Below are 14,758 nucleotides of genomic sequence, written 5' to 3'. Positions count from 1 at the left end.
GAGAAAGGTTACAAGATGATATGATCATTAATACATCTGTTTTTGCACTAATTTAATGTGTTTTAATTGCTATTACTCTGTTTTGAAATTAAATACTAACTCTGTTGCTAAATGCCCCCAGAGGGGTCAAGGGATAACATGATCTAGATTCTTGACTTTCGTATGTGTTGATGCAAGATTTTTTTTTTTTTTTAAGGTGATGTGTACGCTAGTGTTGCTAGTCAGACTGGATAAAAAATGTGCATGTGTACATAGATCTGATGTTTGCTTTATTTTCATAACAGATACAGTTCCAGTTGAACCGCTTACCCAAGTGTGAAATGCACTCTGCTGTGGATAACCTGTCCACTCTGAACATTGTCTTTCCTGACAACAGCAATGTTACTGCACTACCTCCCCCTTCTGAAAAGTGAGTTCATGTGTGATGGTTGTTTTAAGCATACAGGTCACCATTTATGTCATTAAAAAAACACATATTATTTTTGCGTAGTGTATACATTTGTCAGAAAATATTAAAACGGAGGGGTTAGAATCACAGACTGAAGACTGGGGCATCATAGATTTGAATCCTGTTAGATGCTTATTATCGTGGGACTTTGTCACTCACTGATATCATAACTGTTCACAAGTCACTGCTAAGAAGTTTGCCAGTTCTGTTGGGGTGTTTTTTAATTATGTTACTGTGGTCGTGAAAATAATAGATTGTGTACTTAAGAATCTGTGTGTGCATACAGCATTGTGTGCATATACTTTACAATGTGTGTGTTTATCCATTTTGTCAATAACTTTACCATTGCTTCATTTGCTGTGGGCCCATCTAACGGAAACATTTCATCACACAGTGTAATCTGCTGTGACAAAAAGAAGTAAATCAAAATTTTTCGCCCAGATTTAGTAAAAGTTTTCTTGAGGCGAGAGTGGTAGGAGTACTGCAGTTTGACAATGATTTGAATGACAATTATTACACAAGATTAATCACTTGGCATGTCTGTTTTCTTTCCCTCCCTCCAGCCCATTCCCTCTCTTCTCCTATTCAATTTTCCTGGAACATTTTAGCCTGTTTTGACAGGGTTAGATATTAACTTTGAAGTCCCTGACTTGAAGTCCTGGGAAGCACTTGTTCATGAATCATACAAACATAGACATGTTAGTGACAGTGATGTACACATGTGTGCTTTTAAGAAAATATGCAGGTTTTAAGAAATTTGAGAGAGAGAATAAAAAAGGAAAGAAACCTTCCAAAACTGAAGTTCGCTACGCATTTTCCTTTTGCCGTTCCTGCTCAGTGTACTCTCGAAACTGGATGGTGTGCTGCTGAACAACCAGCAGAGAGAGGCAATTCTGACCATCACGTCCCCCGTGAAGATCAAGCACCCTCCTCTCCTCATCATCGGCCCCTTCGGAACAGGCAAGACCTACACCCTGGCCCAGGCGGCCAAGCTGGTTCTGGAGCAGGAGGACACCCGTATTTTGATCTGCACCCATTCGAACAGGTGGGTTGAACTTGACAGTATTTACTGGAGCAGAATCCACTTGCTCAGCTGCACAAATTCTAATATATATCACTGCATATATTCTATTCTGGAGGTTGGGGGTTGTGTTTGTATCTTACAACTTGCTTTTGGATCTGTACACATTTTAACAAATTTGTTATTCGTAATTGACCTTTATTTTTAGTAAATAATGTTGGGTTACGAGAAGAAATTATTTTCAAGCATATGTACATCCATTGGTCCATGGTCGGTTTTTGACATTTTGTTGGTGGATGGAAGTAATTGTGCCTTTGATTAATGTCGGTGTGTGAGGATCATGTGCTGAAGATACAAACAAAAGAAAATTATGAAGCCATCTAGAAGAAACATCCCCAGTAGTGGAGGGGGGTAAAAGAGAGGAGTGCTTCATTACAGTAATCAGCAGCAGTTGAAGCCTGTCATTTAAAACATGGACTGTGATGTGTGACTGGCAGTGCGGCAGACCTGTACATCAAGGACTTCCTGCACCCCTACGTGGAGGAAGGCAATGAGCATGCCCGCCCACTGAGGGTGTATTACCGACACCGGTGGGTGAACACGGTGCCAGATGTGATCATCCCCTACAGCCTGTGGTCCAGTGAAAAATTCATGTTTGTCCCCCCTACCCTGGAAGATGTTAAGAAACACCGCATCATTATCACCACCCTCTCCACAGCCAGATACATCAGCGACATTGGCCTTCCCTCAGGTGAGAGAAGTTAGTGTCGTGAATTCGTTTTTAATTACACATACTTAACCGTGACCCAACTAGTGCAGACTCCGGCAGGGGTCTGACATTCCTGCCTGTGCAAACTACTATCCGCCTATGCGGAGAAAATGAAACTACGGTCGATATTTTTTGCATCGTATTGCTGTTGAGCTGTGTTATGGACAGCAGTTATAAGCATGAAATTTATATGACCATTAGCACTCGTCTGATACTGTTAAGATTGGCTCTGTTTCTAAACGGCATTGCAAGCATGTTTCTTTTCTTTGATCCTGGTTTGCGCTCATTCCAATCTTAGCAGTCTCTTGATTCAAACGATGTTAATTCCTCACAAGAAGAGTCAGATTTGTTCTGACTGCTACAAACAGAAAGTTATTCTGATAGGACAGATAGCATTTTCTGTCAAACAATTATCTATTTTAGAAATGTTAGAATAAAACCTAATTGGAAATAAACCAGTGACCCAAGAGACCATCCCAACACAAGCATTTCAGCATAATGCAAGTGGATAGAAGGGTTACTTCCCTTGGATTGATTTAGTGTCTATCATAACCATAAAGACTGAAAGGAAAATTTCCTTTAAGGGACTATTCAGGGGGGCAAAAGGGAGGTTACCTACTTCCAGGAGGTTATTGGCCATAGCTACTTTCGTTTTCTCCGCATAGGCGGATAGTAGTTTGCACAGGACAGGAATGTCAGACCCCTGCCAGAGTCTGCATTAGTGGGTCACGGTAAGTATGTTACTTAAACGTAATTTTAGGAAGAAAATTTCCTTTAAGGGAGTGGTAAAGAAAATGTCATACAAAGTCAATATTTCCAAAACGAGGGCCAAATTTTGTGGATGAGCATATTGAAACATGTTACAATTTGCTTCCCCCCCTGACCCCCCAACCCCTCCAGCATCCACAGTGTTGAAACATGTCCTTTTTGTTGTGACGACAGATTTTTTCTCGCACATCTTCATTGATGAAGCGGCCCAGGCCCTGGAATGTGAGACCTTGATACCAATGAGTCTGGCTGATGAGAAGACGCGTGTTGTGCTGGCTGGAGACCATATGCAGGTCAGTGAAAGTGCTGGGACAGGGAAAGTGTTTATGCACAACTTTTGGTTTGTGTGGAAGTTTGCCTGAGAATGAGCAAAACTGAGGCTTAGTGATTAGTCTGAATTTGTTGTCCTTGTGTTTTAAGAATTCAAACAGCAGATACCCCAAAAACTGTTGTTACTGGGTTGGTTGGTTTGTGTTTTCGTCTGTTTTCATTTTTTCTTTTTCTTTTCTCCCCTGTTGAGTCTGTATGCCTGCCGTGAAGAATGTGTTGACTGGTTTGAATGTATGTCATGGTGCAGATCAGCCCTGAGGTGTACTCGGATTACACCCGCCAGCAGGGTTTCCACATCTCCTTCCTGGAGCGCCTCTATGACCTGTACCCCAGCCAGAGCCCCTGCATGGTGATGCTGTGTGAGAACTACCGCTCTCACAAGGCCATTGTGGACTTCACCTCTGACTTGTTCTATGACCACCGGTTGCTGGCCAGTGGGAAGCAGTCCCCTCACCCGACCTTCTACCCCCTCACCTTCTGCCACGCCAAGGGTCTGGAGGAGCAGCATGCCAACAGTACAGGGTTCTACAATCTGTCTGAGGTATCTTGTTAAACCATTGTCTTTTTGGGGGGGGGCTGCCCCACTATCTGTACTGTTTCAATGGCGTTATTCCCACACCGCTCATTCTGAGTCCCCTATACACAACAATTGTCAGGTCTTTGGGGAATGACAAAGGGAGAACAAGGAAGAGAAGTATAAAAAAGTCAAAAGAGGGCGCTAGCCAGCGGGACAAAGGGGAGGTTACCTACTTCCGGGAGGTTATCAGCCGTAGTTTCGTTTTCTCCGCATAGGCGGATAGTAGTTTGCACAGGCAGGAATGTCAGACCCCTGCCGGAGTCTGCACTAGTTGGGTCACGGTAAGTATGTTATTTAAACGTAATTTTAGATAGAAAATTTCCTTTAAAGGGCTTTCCAAGAAAGAGACTGGAAATAGTTGACAGAAAATGTTTTAACTCACTTGGGACAACAATTGCTTTTCCCCACAGACGGCCCATTTGTAAGGGTTTGGAAAAAAAATTACAAAGTACTGTGTAAGAAAATGAAACTTTCAGAACTGGTTTATTACGTGTTGAGCTTTTACATATAAAAAAAATCAAAATTCTCATGTTATTTTTACAGATTTGCCATATGTAGAAAATAATGCCAATTTTTCACCCCATATCACCATATCATGCTCGCTTTCTGCATTAAATTCACTTTCTTCTTCATCATCATCCACCTCTTCAATGTCCGACCCTTCAGTTTGTAGCATTTCAAGTACTTCGGCAACACTAAAACATTGCCATAGCTGCCTTGTTCGCTCCACAACATTTGAGAAGAGCCCGCTTTGCAAACAGGCTGGCACGCGAGCAGACGACCGGTCAGTGACTTTCTCAGGGTGTGTGCGAGACGGGCCACACATGGCAGGCTGGCCAATCATACCATTCGATTGCGGAGTGACCCAGAATAGCGCACTCTGCTTGGCTAATCACAGAATCACGTGTACAGCGCGTGATGGATTTTTATTTCTTGAAAATGCTATTCCATTCCGTCGTCTGAAACCGAATACATTTTATGTAGGAATGCTCACGCATTCCTTCGTCCGGAGAGAGTTAACTGTGATTTTTCAGATATAGGTATAAGGATGCATTGAATTTGGTGTGAAAGCCAGGGTTGAGGCAACCAATGAAAGTTTTAGTAGATGGGGGTTACTTCATGACAGATGAAGATTACATGTTCAATAAAACCATGTTCTTGAACAAAGACACGTGCTTCAACTTGTTCAAGACACATTTAGTTCACTGCCTTCACCCCCTTCCACCTCCCTTTTCTTAGTCACTCAAGAAAATTATATGCCTTGCTGAGAAAAAGAGAGGAAATATTTGTGAGTAAGCCATCTATTTCATTCATTTTATGTGAGTATATGCGATGTGTTTGTTCATTTGAAAACCCAGAGAAAAAAAGCTAAGACAGGAATAGAATGAATGCTATGGTGATGGTTATAATCTTTGCAACTGACTCAGAATTACTGGGAGGGAGGATTTGGTGTAGGGGGTTTCACATCTTGTTGGGATATCAGTAATCTTTACAAACAGAAAATTTCCTTCTTTTTTTTTGTTGTTGTTGTTGTTGTTTTCTAACTTGGTTCTCTTGTTACAGGTGTATGAAATAGTGGACCGTGTGGATGAGCTGCGAAAGAAGTGGCCAGAGGACTGGGGCGACATGGACAACAACATCAGTGTGGTGGCTCCGTACCATGACCAGGTCATCCGCATCAGGAACGAGCTGCGCAAGAAGAAAATTCACAACGTGTCTGTGGAGCGTGTTCTCAATGTTCAGGGTAAGGTGCTGGTAATGCTGTAGAAGTCTCTCTCTTTCTTTCCCAGTTCAGAACAGATTCCGGAAGGAAAATCCAGCCTGTTTGCCCTGTATACTTGCTGAGCTAAAATTATATGGAGCATTGATCTAACCAATGTTTCCATGTTAAAATTGAGACAGAACTTTCTGCATATTCAGTCTCAAAGTTTTTACATTTTTCTGAAGTTATTGGCTGTGAATTATGATCATTAGAGAAATGTTGTTATGAGAAAAAGTGCCACTGGTTAAATGATACAAACAGTAGTGTGTTAGCCTTGAAAAAGAAGGTTAGAAAAAGGGGGATCAGGTTAGACTAAAATGTGATGCTCCTCTGTTTGGCAGGGAAACAGTATCGTGTGATCATCATCAGCGCTGTTCGGACACGTAACAGCTGTCGAACAGACAGCAGCGCCGAAGAAGAATACCTTGACTATGGGTTTCTGTCCAACGTCAAATTGCTCAACACAGCCATCACACGGGCACAATCACTGGTCATGGTGGTGGGAGATCCCCTGTCTCTCTGCTTGGTGGGAAAGTGCAGGTAGGGAGTCAGTGGGACTGGGTTCAGTGTGGTTCACATGTGGATCTGTCTCGTTTCCAGGGTGTGTCTGTGCTTCAGGTATTGCACACAATGATCTTCAGTGGCCAGTGCCAGTGTGTATTGTGGATGTGATTGTTGTTTGTTATGTGTTGTTATACTTTCTGTTAGTTACAATTTTGTTGTTATATTTGGTACATGATTTCATGTTTGTCTTACAGAGAAGGATGGATATCACCCTCCAGATGTTCATAGCCAGTTGTCTGACTGCAAAAAAAAACACAAAAAAACTTGCATTGCTTGCGTTAATTTAATAGAAGAACTTCAGGATGCTTTCTTTGTACAAGGATGCTGCTGCTTTCTTTCATTCCCATCACCCTTTCTGAACTGACAGCTTAGCTGGCTATTACGTCAGTTGCCCTGGGCATAGTATTTGACCATATGAGGAGTGAAATGTGACTCCACTAGTAATGATTCATTGATAGGAATTTTCTCTTTGATGTTCGGCTTACTGACCAAATCTTTCAGCATCAAAGCAGGCATGTCACCATACACATATTTACATGAAACTGGTTTCAAAGTTCGTATATTACTGACAAGTGCATAACTGCATTGTCTAATGATAAAATGTCTGAATGTCTGTAGGATGCCGACACAAATGTGTAAATGCATTGTCTGATGATAAGATGATGATTGAATGACACAAGTGGGTAAATGCATTGTCTGATGATAAGATGATGATGGAATGATACAAGTGGGTAAATGCATTGTCTGATGATAAGATGTTGATGATGGAATGACACAAGTGGGTAAATACATTGTCTGATGATAAGATGTTGATGATGGAATGACACAAGTGGGTAAATACATTGTCTGATGATAAAATGTTGACAGTGAAATGTCACTGTTTTGTTTTGTTCTTGCTGGGTGGCAGGAAAGTGTGGGAGTACTTCCTTGAGATCTGCCACCAGAACGACAGCTTGTTTGGGATCACCTGGACCCAGCTGAGGTCTTCACTGGACCGCGTGGAGGTGGCCAAGAGCTACGTGCTCAACCCCCTAGCCCCGGAGTTCGTGCCCAACCGACGCTTCCACTTCACCTCCCAGGCACACGAACAGACAGCGGGCAGTGTGGTGCAGCAAGGGGGGGCACCCATGCCCTACCTGGTCAACCCCTACCTCCCTGCCATGCAGCCTAACCCCTACCAGGTAGGTGTCAGTGGGAGGGTCAGGTGGTGTGTTTTGTTTGTTTGTTTGTTTAATTTTTTTATTCTCATCAAGTTTTGTGGTATTGATAGGATTGTGTGTGCATGTTTTTGTTGTTTTGTGGGGGGGGGGGTGGGGGGGGGTATGTTTTTTTTCTTGTTAGAGCATTGTTGTCATCAGAGGATTGGGTTGGGATTTTTTATGTTGTTTTGGTGTGTTTTTTCTGTAGCATCATTATAATTTGAAATGTTTTGTATTTATGTTTATGCTTGTTTTATGGGTTTTCTATCTTCAGTTTTAAAATTGTTTGGACAATAATCTTTGATAATCTCATCTTTGAACTTTGAATAATCAAATGTATACCAGTATCTTTTTGCAGACTTTTTTGTTGTTCTTTTTATGTTAAAACTTTTTGTTTTAAAGGACGTAAACTCCTAAAAGCCATAGAACATAGTTGTGTGTGGAGCTGTGACATTAAAGTGCAGTGCAATGTTTGCTTTCAGATGTTCTATCCCCATATGATGCCTTACTACAACATGCCCATCTACTCACCATACATGGGCCCGGTTTTCATGAGAGCACCGAGTGCTTCAGGAGTACGTTTTGGACACCACCGCAGTCTCCCTCGTCCAAACTTCCAACATGCAGCAGTGACAGCAGCAGCAGCAGCAGCGGCCACACAGCGCGCTGAAGGTGTGAGAATGGTGGACATGTCCCACTCCATCCGCTCTCCCAGCAGACACCCGCCGCGTGGTGGCCGCATGCCCTTTTTCCACCTCCCTCGTGTGCCTCTTCACTACGCCCTACCCCAGCTGCACCCTATGTTCAGCCAGACACCCCACCTGCCTCAGCCGGGCTTCTACATGTCACCTGAGGAGGCCCGGTTGGCGTCCCTTCAGTCCCAGCTGCCTCTGTACCACCCCTACCCTTACCTGCCTCCCCAGCTCCGGGCATCTCAGCAGGCATCGCCACACGTTCCTGGAACCCATTTCCACCAGGGTGCTCCGCTCCATGTCCATGCCCACTCACCTGCTTCAGCCACCACTCTGTCTCCTCCAGGACGCACCACACCAGGTGATGAGAACCATGACAGCCTGTCCTCGCCTGAGGCCAGCAGGTCGGGCAATGCGATAGGGATGAGCGATTCTGGACACGGCTTTCAGGTTCTTCCCAACGTCAAACATGTACCTGCACACCTGATGCGTGGAGGTCTGCAGTCGTCCAGCCAGAACTCCTCCCGCTCTAGTACCCCCATCAACACTGTGGACCGGCCACTCAACCCTGTGCCCCCCTATCTTCAGGAGGGTCATGCTGCACCCATTTCAGAGCGGCCCTACAGTCCGGCCAACTACGGTGCCAGGGGCTCTCCTCACCACATGATAGATGAGACACACCGAGATCGTTCAGGCAGCCGAGAAAGAGATGTGGTCCCCACAGAAGCAGATATCAGCAGTCAGCTGGCTGGTTTACATACAGCTGAGAGAACCACTGGCAGCAATTCGGGCAGTAAAGTCATGAACACAACTCCGCCTGTCACCAAGAAGGTCAACAACCCAAAAAAATTGAGTCTGAAAACTGGTTTCAGTCGTCAGTTCAGTGATGATCTGCCCACGCCCACAGCTATCACAGAGATTGTACGCATGATTGAAGAGAACATTGACGAGTGTGTGGAGGAGTCTGATTCCTCCAGTTCTCCTGAAGTCAGCTCACAGAGGGCACAGATTTTGTCACGGTTGAATGGTCGTAATGCAGCCCTCAGCTCGCTGCAGCTGGACCTGGTAGCAGCCCAGCAGCGACAGCAGCAGCAGGCAGCAGCAGAGTATGGCACCCCTCAGTCAGCATCCTCATCAGGTTCTGCGGCCACTTTGAATGGGGAGAGAGCTCCCTTTGCAGGGATTGGTGACACGGCTGCAGGTGGGGATAGTCTGATGCCTGACATCTGTCACATGGAGCCACAGACACCTCGCACACCTTCTGGCTTTGTCACTCCTGGTGGGGAACTGGCGACTGTGGACCCTGATGGCATCTTGAAGAGTCTCAACATCGGTCCCACTGTTCCTTGGGGAACAGCTCTTCAGCAGTCTGACGAGTCTCACTCTCAGCTTTGAAATGTTAATGGCAGGATAATAGACCGTTCTTTTCGGTATTGTCAAGAGAAACCTGTTAAAGACCAGGACACTGGTCTCTTAGATATACTGAAAGTGGGGGGGAAAAAAGTTAGATTGGCACAACCATTGTTACTGAGCAGGGAACACCATTTTATGAAGTTCATTTATATATCAGTGAAACATCTCCAAGAACATCTAACAGGGCAGAAGACCCTGATGTTGTATATATCAGAAATGGATACCCTAGTTACAATGAAAGGTTTGTTATTGAGAGTGCAAGATACAAAGCATTCATGTTAAACCTATTTATGTATTCTATTTGCCTTTCCACCTTGTTGGAACAGAAGTTGGACAGAGCCTACTTGCATGAAGAATATAGAAGCTCTGTGGAATGAACTGAAGTATCTGCCATGATTAAACACAAATTGGTCAGATACAGCAATGAAAACTTACTAAATTTTTGCAGAAGTTGGGTGCATTTTATTGTCTTATATCAAATAGCCATTTTGTCTGTTTAGTTTTTTCTAGTCTTTATTTATAGTTGAATGTATACCTTTCTGCCTTTGAGGCTGTACAATTTCCTTAATAGTGTATTTCCTGTTTTTGTTGCTGGTTGATACTTCAGAATCATGAGTGCACTACCTTTTTAAACCCTCCTTGTTAAATTTCTGTCACCAGCTTTTTCTGAAGACACTCTGTGTTCAGTAGACTTCTCCCCTTTTCCTGTGGAATGATTATGTGTGTTGAAATTAGTTTGCCATTGTAGTTGTCTGGGCTTTTTGTGTTTTCAGAATTTCTAGAAATTTGTGGGGGGTTTTCCCCCCTCTGACTAATCATTGATAAAATGATGCTAATTATTATGCTGCATATCACTATCAGAATCCTCAGCTGTTTCTTTCACTGTCACATACAAAGATCATAATACTTTGGGTTTTGCAATGCTCTGGGAATATTGTATTGATTGAAGAAATTTTGCACTTGTTTTGCTTGGTTGTGGCTACACAACTGAAACTTGAAGAATATTTCTTTGCATTGAAAATTGCAGCTACTCAAAGTGAGGTAGGCTAGATCTGCACATGATGAGAGGATTTACATTTGTCTGTTGTCATGATGGAATGGGAAATAAGAAGATAAAACCCAGTCCTGTTAGGTGTCCTCAGCAAGCCATTGACAGATTCTTTATGCATTGTCATCGCTTGTCTTGGTTAAAGCATGTGTTATTGCTCACCTGCTTTTGTGTTGACATTGGAAAATGTTGGGGATTTTTATCAGATTAATTTTTATCACTTTGATTTAAAGATACTGTTACTAAACAAAAATTTAGCAGTGATTACACTAAATCCTTTGACTGGTCTACACAAGTCCGTCCAAACAAATCGCACACAAAAAGAAAGGGGAGGAGGGGTAATAAAAGCAGATAAAAGCAAAGAGAGGAAGGGAATTATTTGATACATGTCTGACAGATGATTGTCTCATACCTTAACATTTTCTTTCACTTTGCTATCTGCAGTCACAGCACACACACTCATCCACCTCCAGCCATCCTGATACAAGGGTAAATTCCAAAGTCAAGTGCAAAATGGTAGGGTTGGTGAAAGGGGGTGTGGTGGTGGAGGAGAGCCAGAAGGAGGGAACAGGAACACTTATCTCCACACTATACTTGTCAACAGTACATACTTCTGCAAACAGGAGTAGTCTTTTTGTCTTTCTTTTATTTTTTACTGTTTATCAAGAAAGTAGTGGAGCAATTCCAGCACATGTAAACAGCCCTTCTTTGTAGAAAAAACAGCTCTGCAAATATGTTGTAAAACTTTTTTCAGACATGGGTAGAAAAAAGAAGAGACCACCAATAATACTGAAACCCCTTAGTGACATCTCCATTGAACCCTGTTTTTTGACAAGGACAGTTTTCTATGTCTACCATCACACTTTGTCTCTGTTTTTGTCTCTTATTTTTCTTAATGACAAGGCAAATCATATGTTCACCCGAGGCATCAGAATCAGCAGGAGAATGAAATAGGGTCTTATATGGTACACAAAAGTCACTTGCATCTTGAACAAGAATTACATTACCATTCTATGGTAAATCACTACAGAAATGTGGTTAAGTTGAACTACTTAAAGATCTTTCCGTAAATACTCAAAACGGTAAAATAAGAAAGAAAATGGAAAGAGAAATGCAGATGAATGTGGACGGACTAATAAGAAGAATAAGGTGATTTCTGACGACATTTTTGATGGCTGGTGCCATACTAGTAATGGAACATGCTTTTCATTTATGACAAAGAAAAAAATGCATAAGAAAAAATGTAAATGAATATTGAAATCATCTTGAGTTTGGGAACTACTTCCATTTACTTTAACTTCGCAAACAAATCCATTCATTATAAAAATGGGTTGGCTTTAATTTAGCTAAAAAGATAAAATGAAATAAAAACAAAAGAAGAAGAAAGTAGCAGCAGAATATAGGTCATTCATCCATAAGATTAGTTTCTTCCAAGTCGTGTTCTATAATGTGTGTTGTTTCATTGTTTCTGTTTTTTTTGTTTTTTTATATGACAAGTACCTCTATTTCTCTCCTCCTTGGTAATGGGAATTTGTTGAAAATAACATTTTGTGATGGAACTGGAATAGTGGAAGACTTATCTGACAGGTTGTATGATCAGTATACTATTCATGCTTATCAGATTTATGCTGTTTGCATTGATAATGGTGTTGATTACAGACTGAATTTTTTTTTTTCCTTTTTGTGCTCCTTTACTTACTTTAGGCATTATTGGGACTATGGTTGTTTAGGAAGAAGTTATGAGTGGAAGAGAGAAAAAAATTGGTTGATGGGTTTCTTTTTTTGTTCCTTGTCTGAACATATACCTTATTATCTGTGATTTTTTGTCAATAATGCTTTGTAAAAGATGCAAGGAAGAGCAAAAAGTTATTTGGAAAAAGAAAAAAAAACTTTAAAATTTTCTGTGCCATGAGGGTTCGGCATATAGTTACCCGGAAAAAGAATTACCTAGCACACATCATTCTGGCAATACATATGTTTCAAGCCAGAATGAAGTGAACCAGTCACACCCATTTTATTGTCTTACACTTACTTTTGAATTGTCTACACCATTACCTTGAATATTCCTGTGCTTCACTTTTCATTTTTTTGTGTCTTCTAAAGTTTTGTGCACAAGTTAGTGGATTTGAGTTTTCTATTACCAAGGAAAGTTGTTGTGGAATATAAGAAAAAAAAGTATTATCTTTATTTATCTTTTGCAGTGGCTTTGTTCAGTTGAGTCGCTGACATGACTTTCTGTTTTCAGTATATTTCCATTGTAAATATCGTATTTGTTTTATTGTTATAAAAATGCATTAACAGTAATGAGCACAGGAGAGTTCAAGGTGAGAACATATATACTAGCAAAAAAAAATAAAATAAAATAATGGAATAAAAAAAATTTTAAATAAAAAGTCATGAATGTTGAATGCCCTTACATTTAAATAATCTATGAAGTTGGACATGGAAGAGAGTTCAGTCAGCTTTTGGAGGACATTTTCTATCTTTTATTTTCTTTTTTTCTATCAGCATTTGGGGACTTTGTCATTAGAATTTATTTAAAGAACAACCTACTTTTTAAGAAGTAGATCTATATAGATATTCATGATGATTGATCAAGATAAAGCTATGTGTGCTCAGTATGTTACTGTGTGTCAAGATATATTCAGCAGCAAACAACTTGGCCTTTGTCAGTTTGTCTTAAAGGCCCAAACTGTTAGGAAATATGCAGGGGATTTTTTATGTACAGGTGTCTGCACCAAAATGGAAATGACTCCAGGAATTATGTAAATAACTGAATTGTATGTACAGGGTCTTTTTTCTTTCTTTTTTTTCTGTAACCCAAAATAGTTTTAATAATTGTATTACAACATAGAGGAGTTTCTCTTTTTTTTCTTTTTTTTTTTAAATCATTACCCCACCCCACCCACTTTTCTCTCTCTCTCTTTCTCAAGTGTGATTGCACACAAAATATTGCAGCTCAAGTTCATTAAGTCATCCATTTCATTCATACGTTTTTTGTTTTTTTTAATTCTCAAAATTAATATCATTAATATATTATCCCTCTGAAGTATTTAGTCTTTTTTCACATGCAAATCAATAACTAGAGGAGCACAGTATGATTTTTTTTTTAGACTATTAAATGAAATTGTTAGTTTGATTTTTCTTTTCTTTTCCTCATCTCTTTGGATGTGCAAGATCAGTGTAATGTATGGATGCTTGTATCTTCTTTTCCTTTTTGTTATATGTGGGTTTTGTTTTTTGCTTTTTGGGTTTTTTGGGGGGGGTTTGTTTGGGTTTTTTTCATTGACATTTTTTTTAAAAACGATCTTGAGAATTGTGATATAATATTTTTTTAAGTTTAATTTTCTGTCAAGGTGTTATCTGCAGATCTCTCTCTCTCTCTCTCTCTAATGCAAACTGCAGGGGTGGCCCATGGTAGGCCTGGTCAGATTGCTAACCTGTATGGCAGTTACTACTCAGTCTTGTACTAAGTCCATTCTAGAATAGTACACCTTGTAATCAGTAACACTAATATCAAGCATTCCGGAGTGACAGATCCTCTAGATTTTGTACAACCCGGCCTGTGTAGAATCATTACTCTGCTCTTATTTGAACTGTCTATGTTCAGCACTGTTAATTCTGAGTATTCAGTATACACAGTATGTGTACCTGTATATATATATATATATATATATTTCTTTGGTTGGAATGTTGCTGGGAACAACTGTTTCACACTCACAGTTTGTTTGAGGTTGATGTTTCCCACAAGTGTTGATTTTTGTGTTTTTTCCTTGCATGTTCAGAATCAAAGGTGAGGCAGCCATTTTCCCAGTTGCTCTTCTAGATACTAGTCACATTGATGATGGCAAGTCTTCCCAGCTGTTCAGTTGACAGAAAATGTTCATTCACCATAGGCTTGTTCCAAAAACAGGAATGAACACAGGACAGCATAAAAGTGAAGATATTTTTGTAGCTGCATGAAAGAAACAGACATGCTACATTTTTTTAAGTCTGTGAACAGTGTGTAGCAGAGAGACTTGGTGAAAATGTTAGGACTGCTGCACCTAGTAATCCGTGTTGTAGCTTTGTAGTTCAGAAGTGGTAGTTGGGTTTTTATGCTTTATCTATTTCAGTGTAATCAGGTTTTTTTAAAGAGTGATGATTAAAAGTTGTGTTGGAAAAAAA

At 40.8% G+C, this 14,758-nt stretch overlaps 1 protein-coding gene across 1 annotated transcript in view; it reads left to right on the top strand.

Moving 5' to 3' along the window:
- The window catches only part of LOC143285857 (putative helicase with zinc finger domain), a 35,733-nt gene extending 20,980 nt beyond the window's left edge, over nucleotides 1-14,753 (top strand). The window contains exons 15-23 of the mRNA XM_076593295.1: nucleotides 285-409; nucleotides 1,287-1,493; nucleotides 1,967-2,220; nucleotides 3,181-3,299; nucleotides 3,584-3,877; nucleotides 5,477-5,657; nucleotides 6,017-6,215; nucleotides 7,147-7,420; nucleotides 7,921-14,753. Of these exons, the coding sequence (XP_076449410.1) occupies nucleotides 285-409; nucleotides 1,287-1,493; nucleotides 1,967-2,220; nucleotides 3,181-3,299; nucleotides 3,584-3,877; nucleotides 5,477-5,657; nucleotides 6,017-6,215; nucleotides 7,147-7,420; nucleotides 7,921-9,525 (3,258 nt within the window). The 3' untranslated portion in view covers nucleotides 9,526-14,753. The remainder of the gene's footprint in view (nucleotides 1-284; nucleotides 410-1,286; nucleotides 1,494-1,966; nucleotides 2,221-3,180; nucleotides 3,300-3,583; nucleotides 3,878-5,476; nucleotides 5,658-6,016; nucleotides 6,216-7,146; nucleotides 7,421-7,920) is intronic.
- The last annotated feature ends 5 nt before the right edge of the window (nucleotides 14,754-14,758 follow it).

The sequence above is a fragment of the Babylonia areolata genome, chromosome 1 (genome assembly GCF_041734735.1).
Source record: "Babylonia areolata isolate BAREFJ2019XMU chromosome 1, ASM4173473v1, whole genome shotgun sequence".
Lineage (NCBI taxonomy): Eukaryota > Metazoa > Mollusca > Gastropoda > Neogastropoda > Buccinidae > Babylonia > Babylonia areolata.
This window is presented reverse-complemented; position numbering and strand designations above follow the sequence as displayed.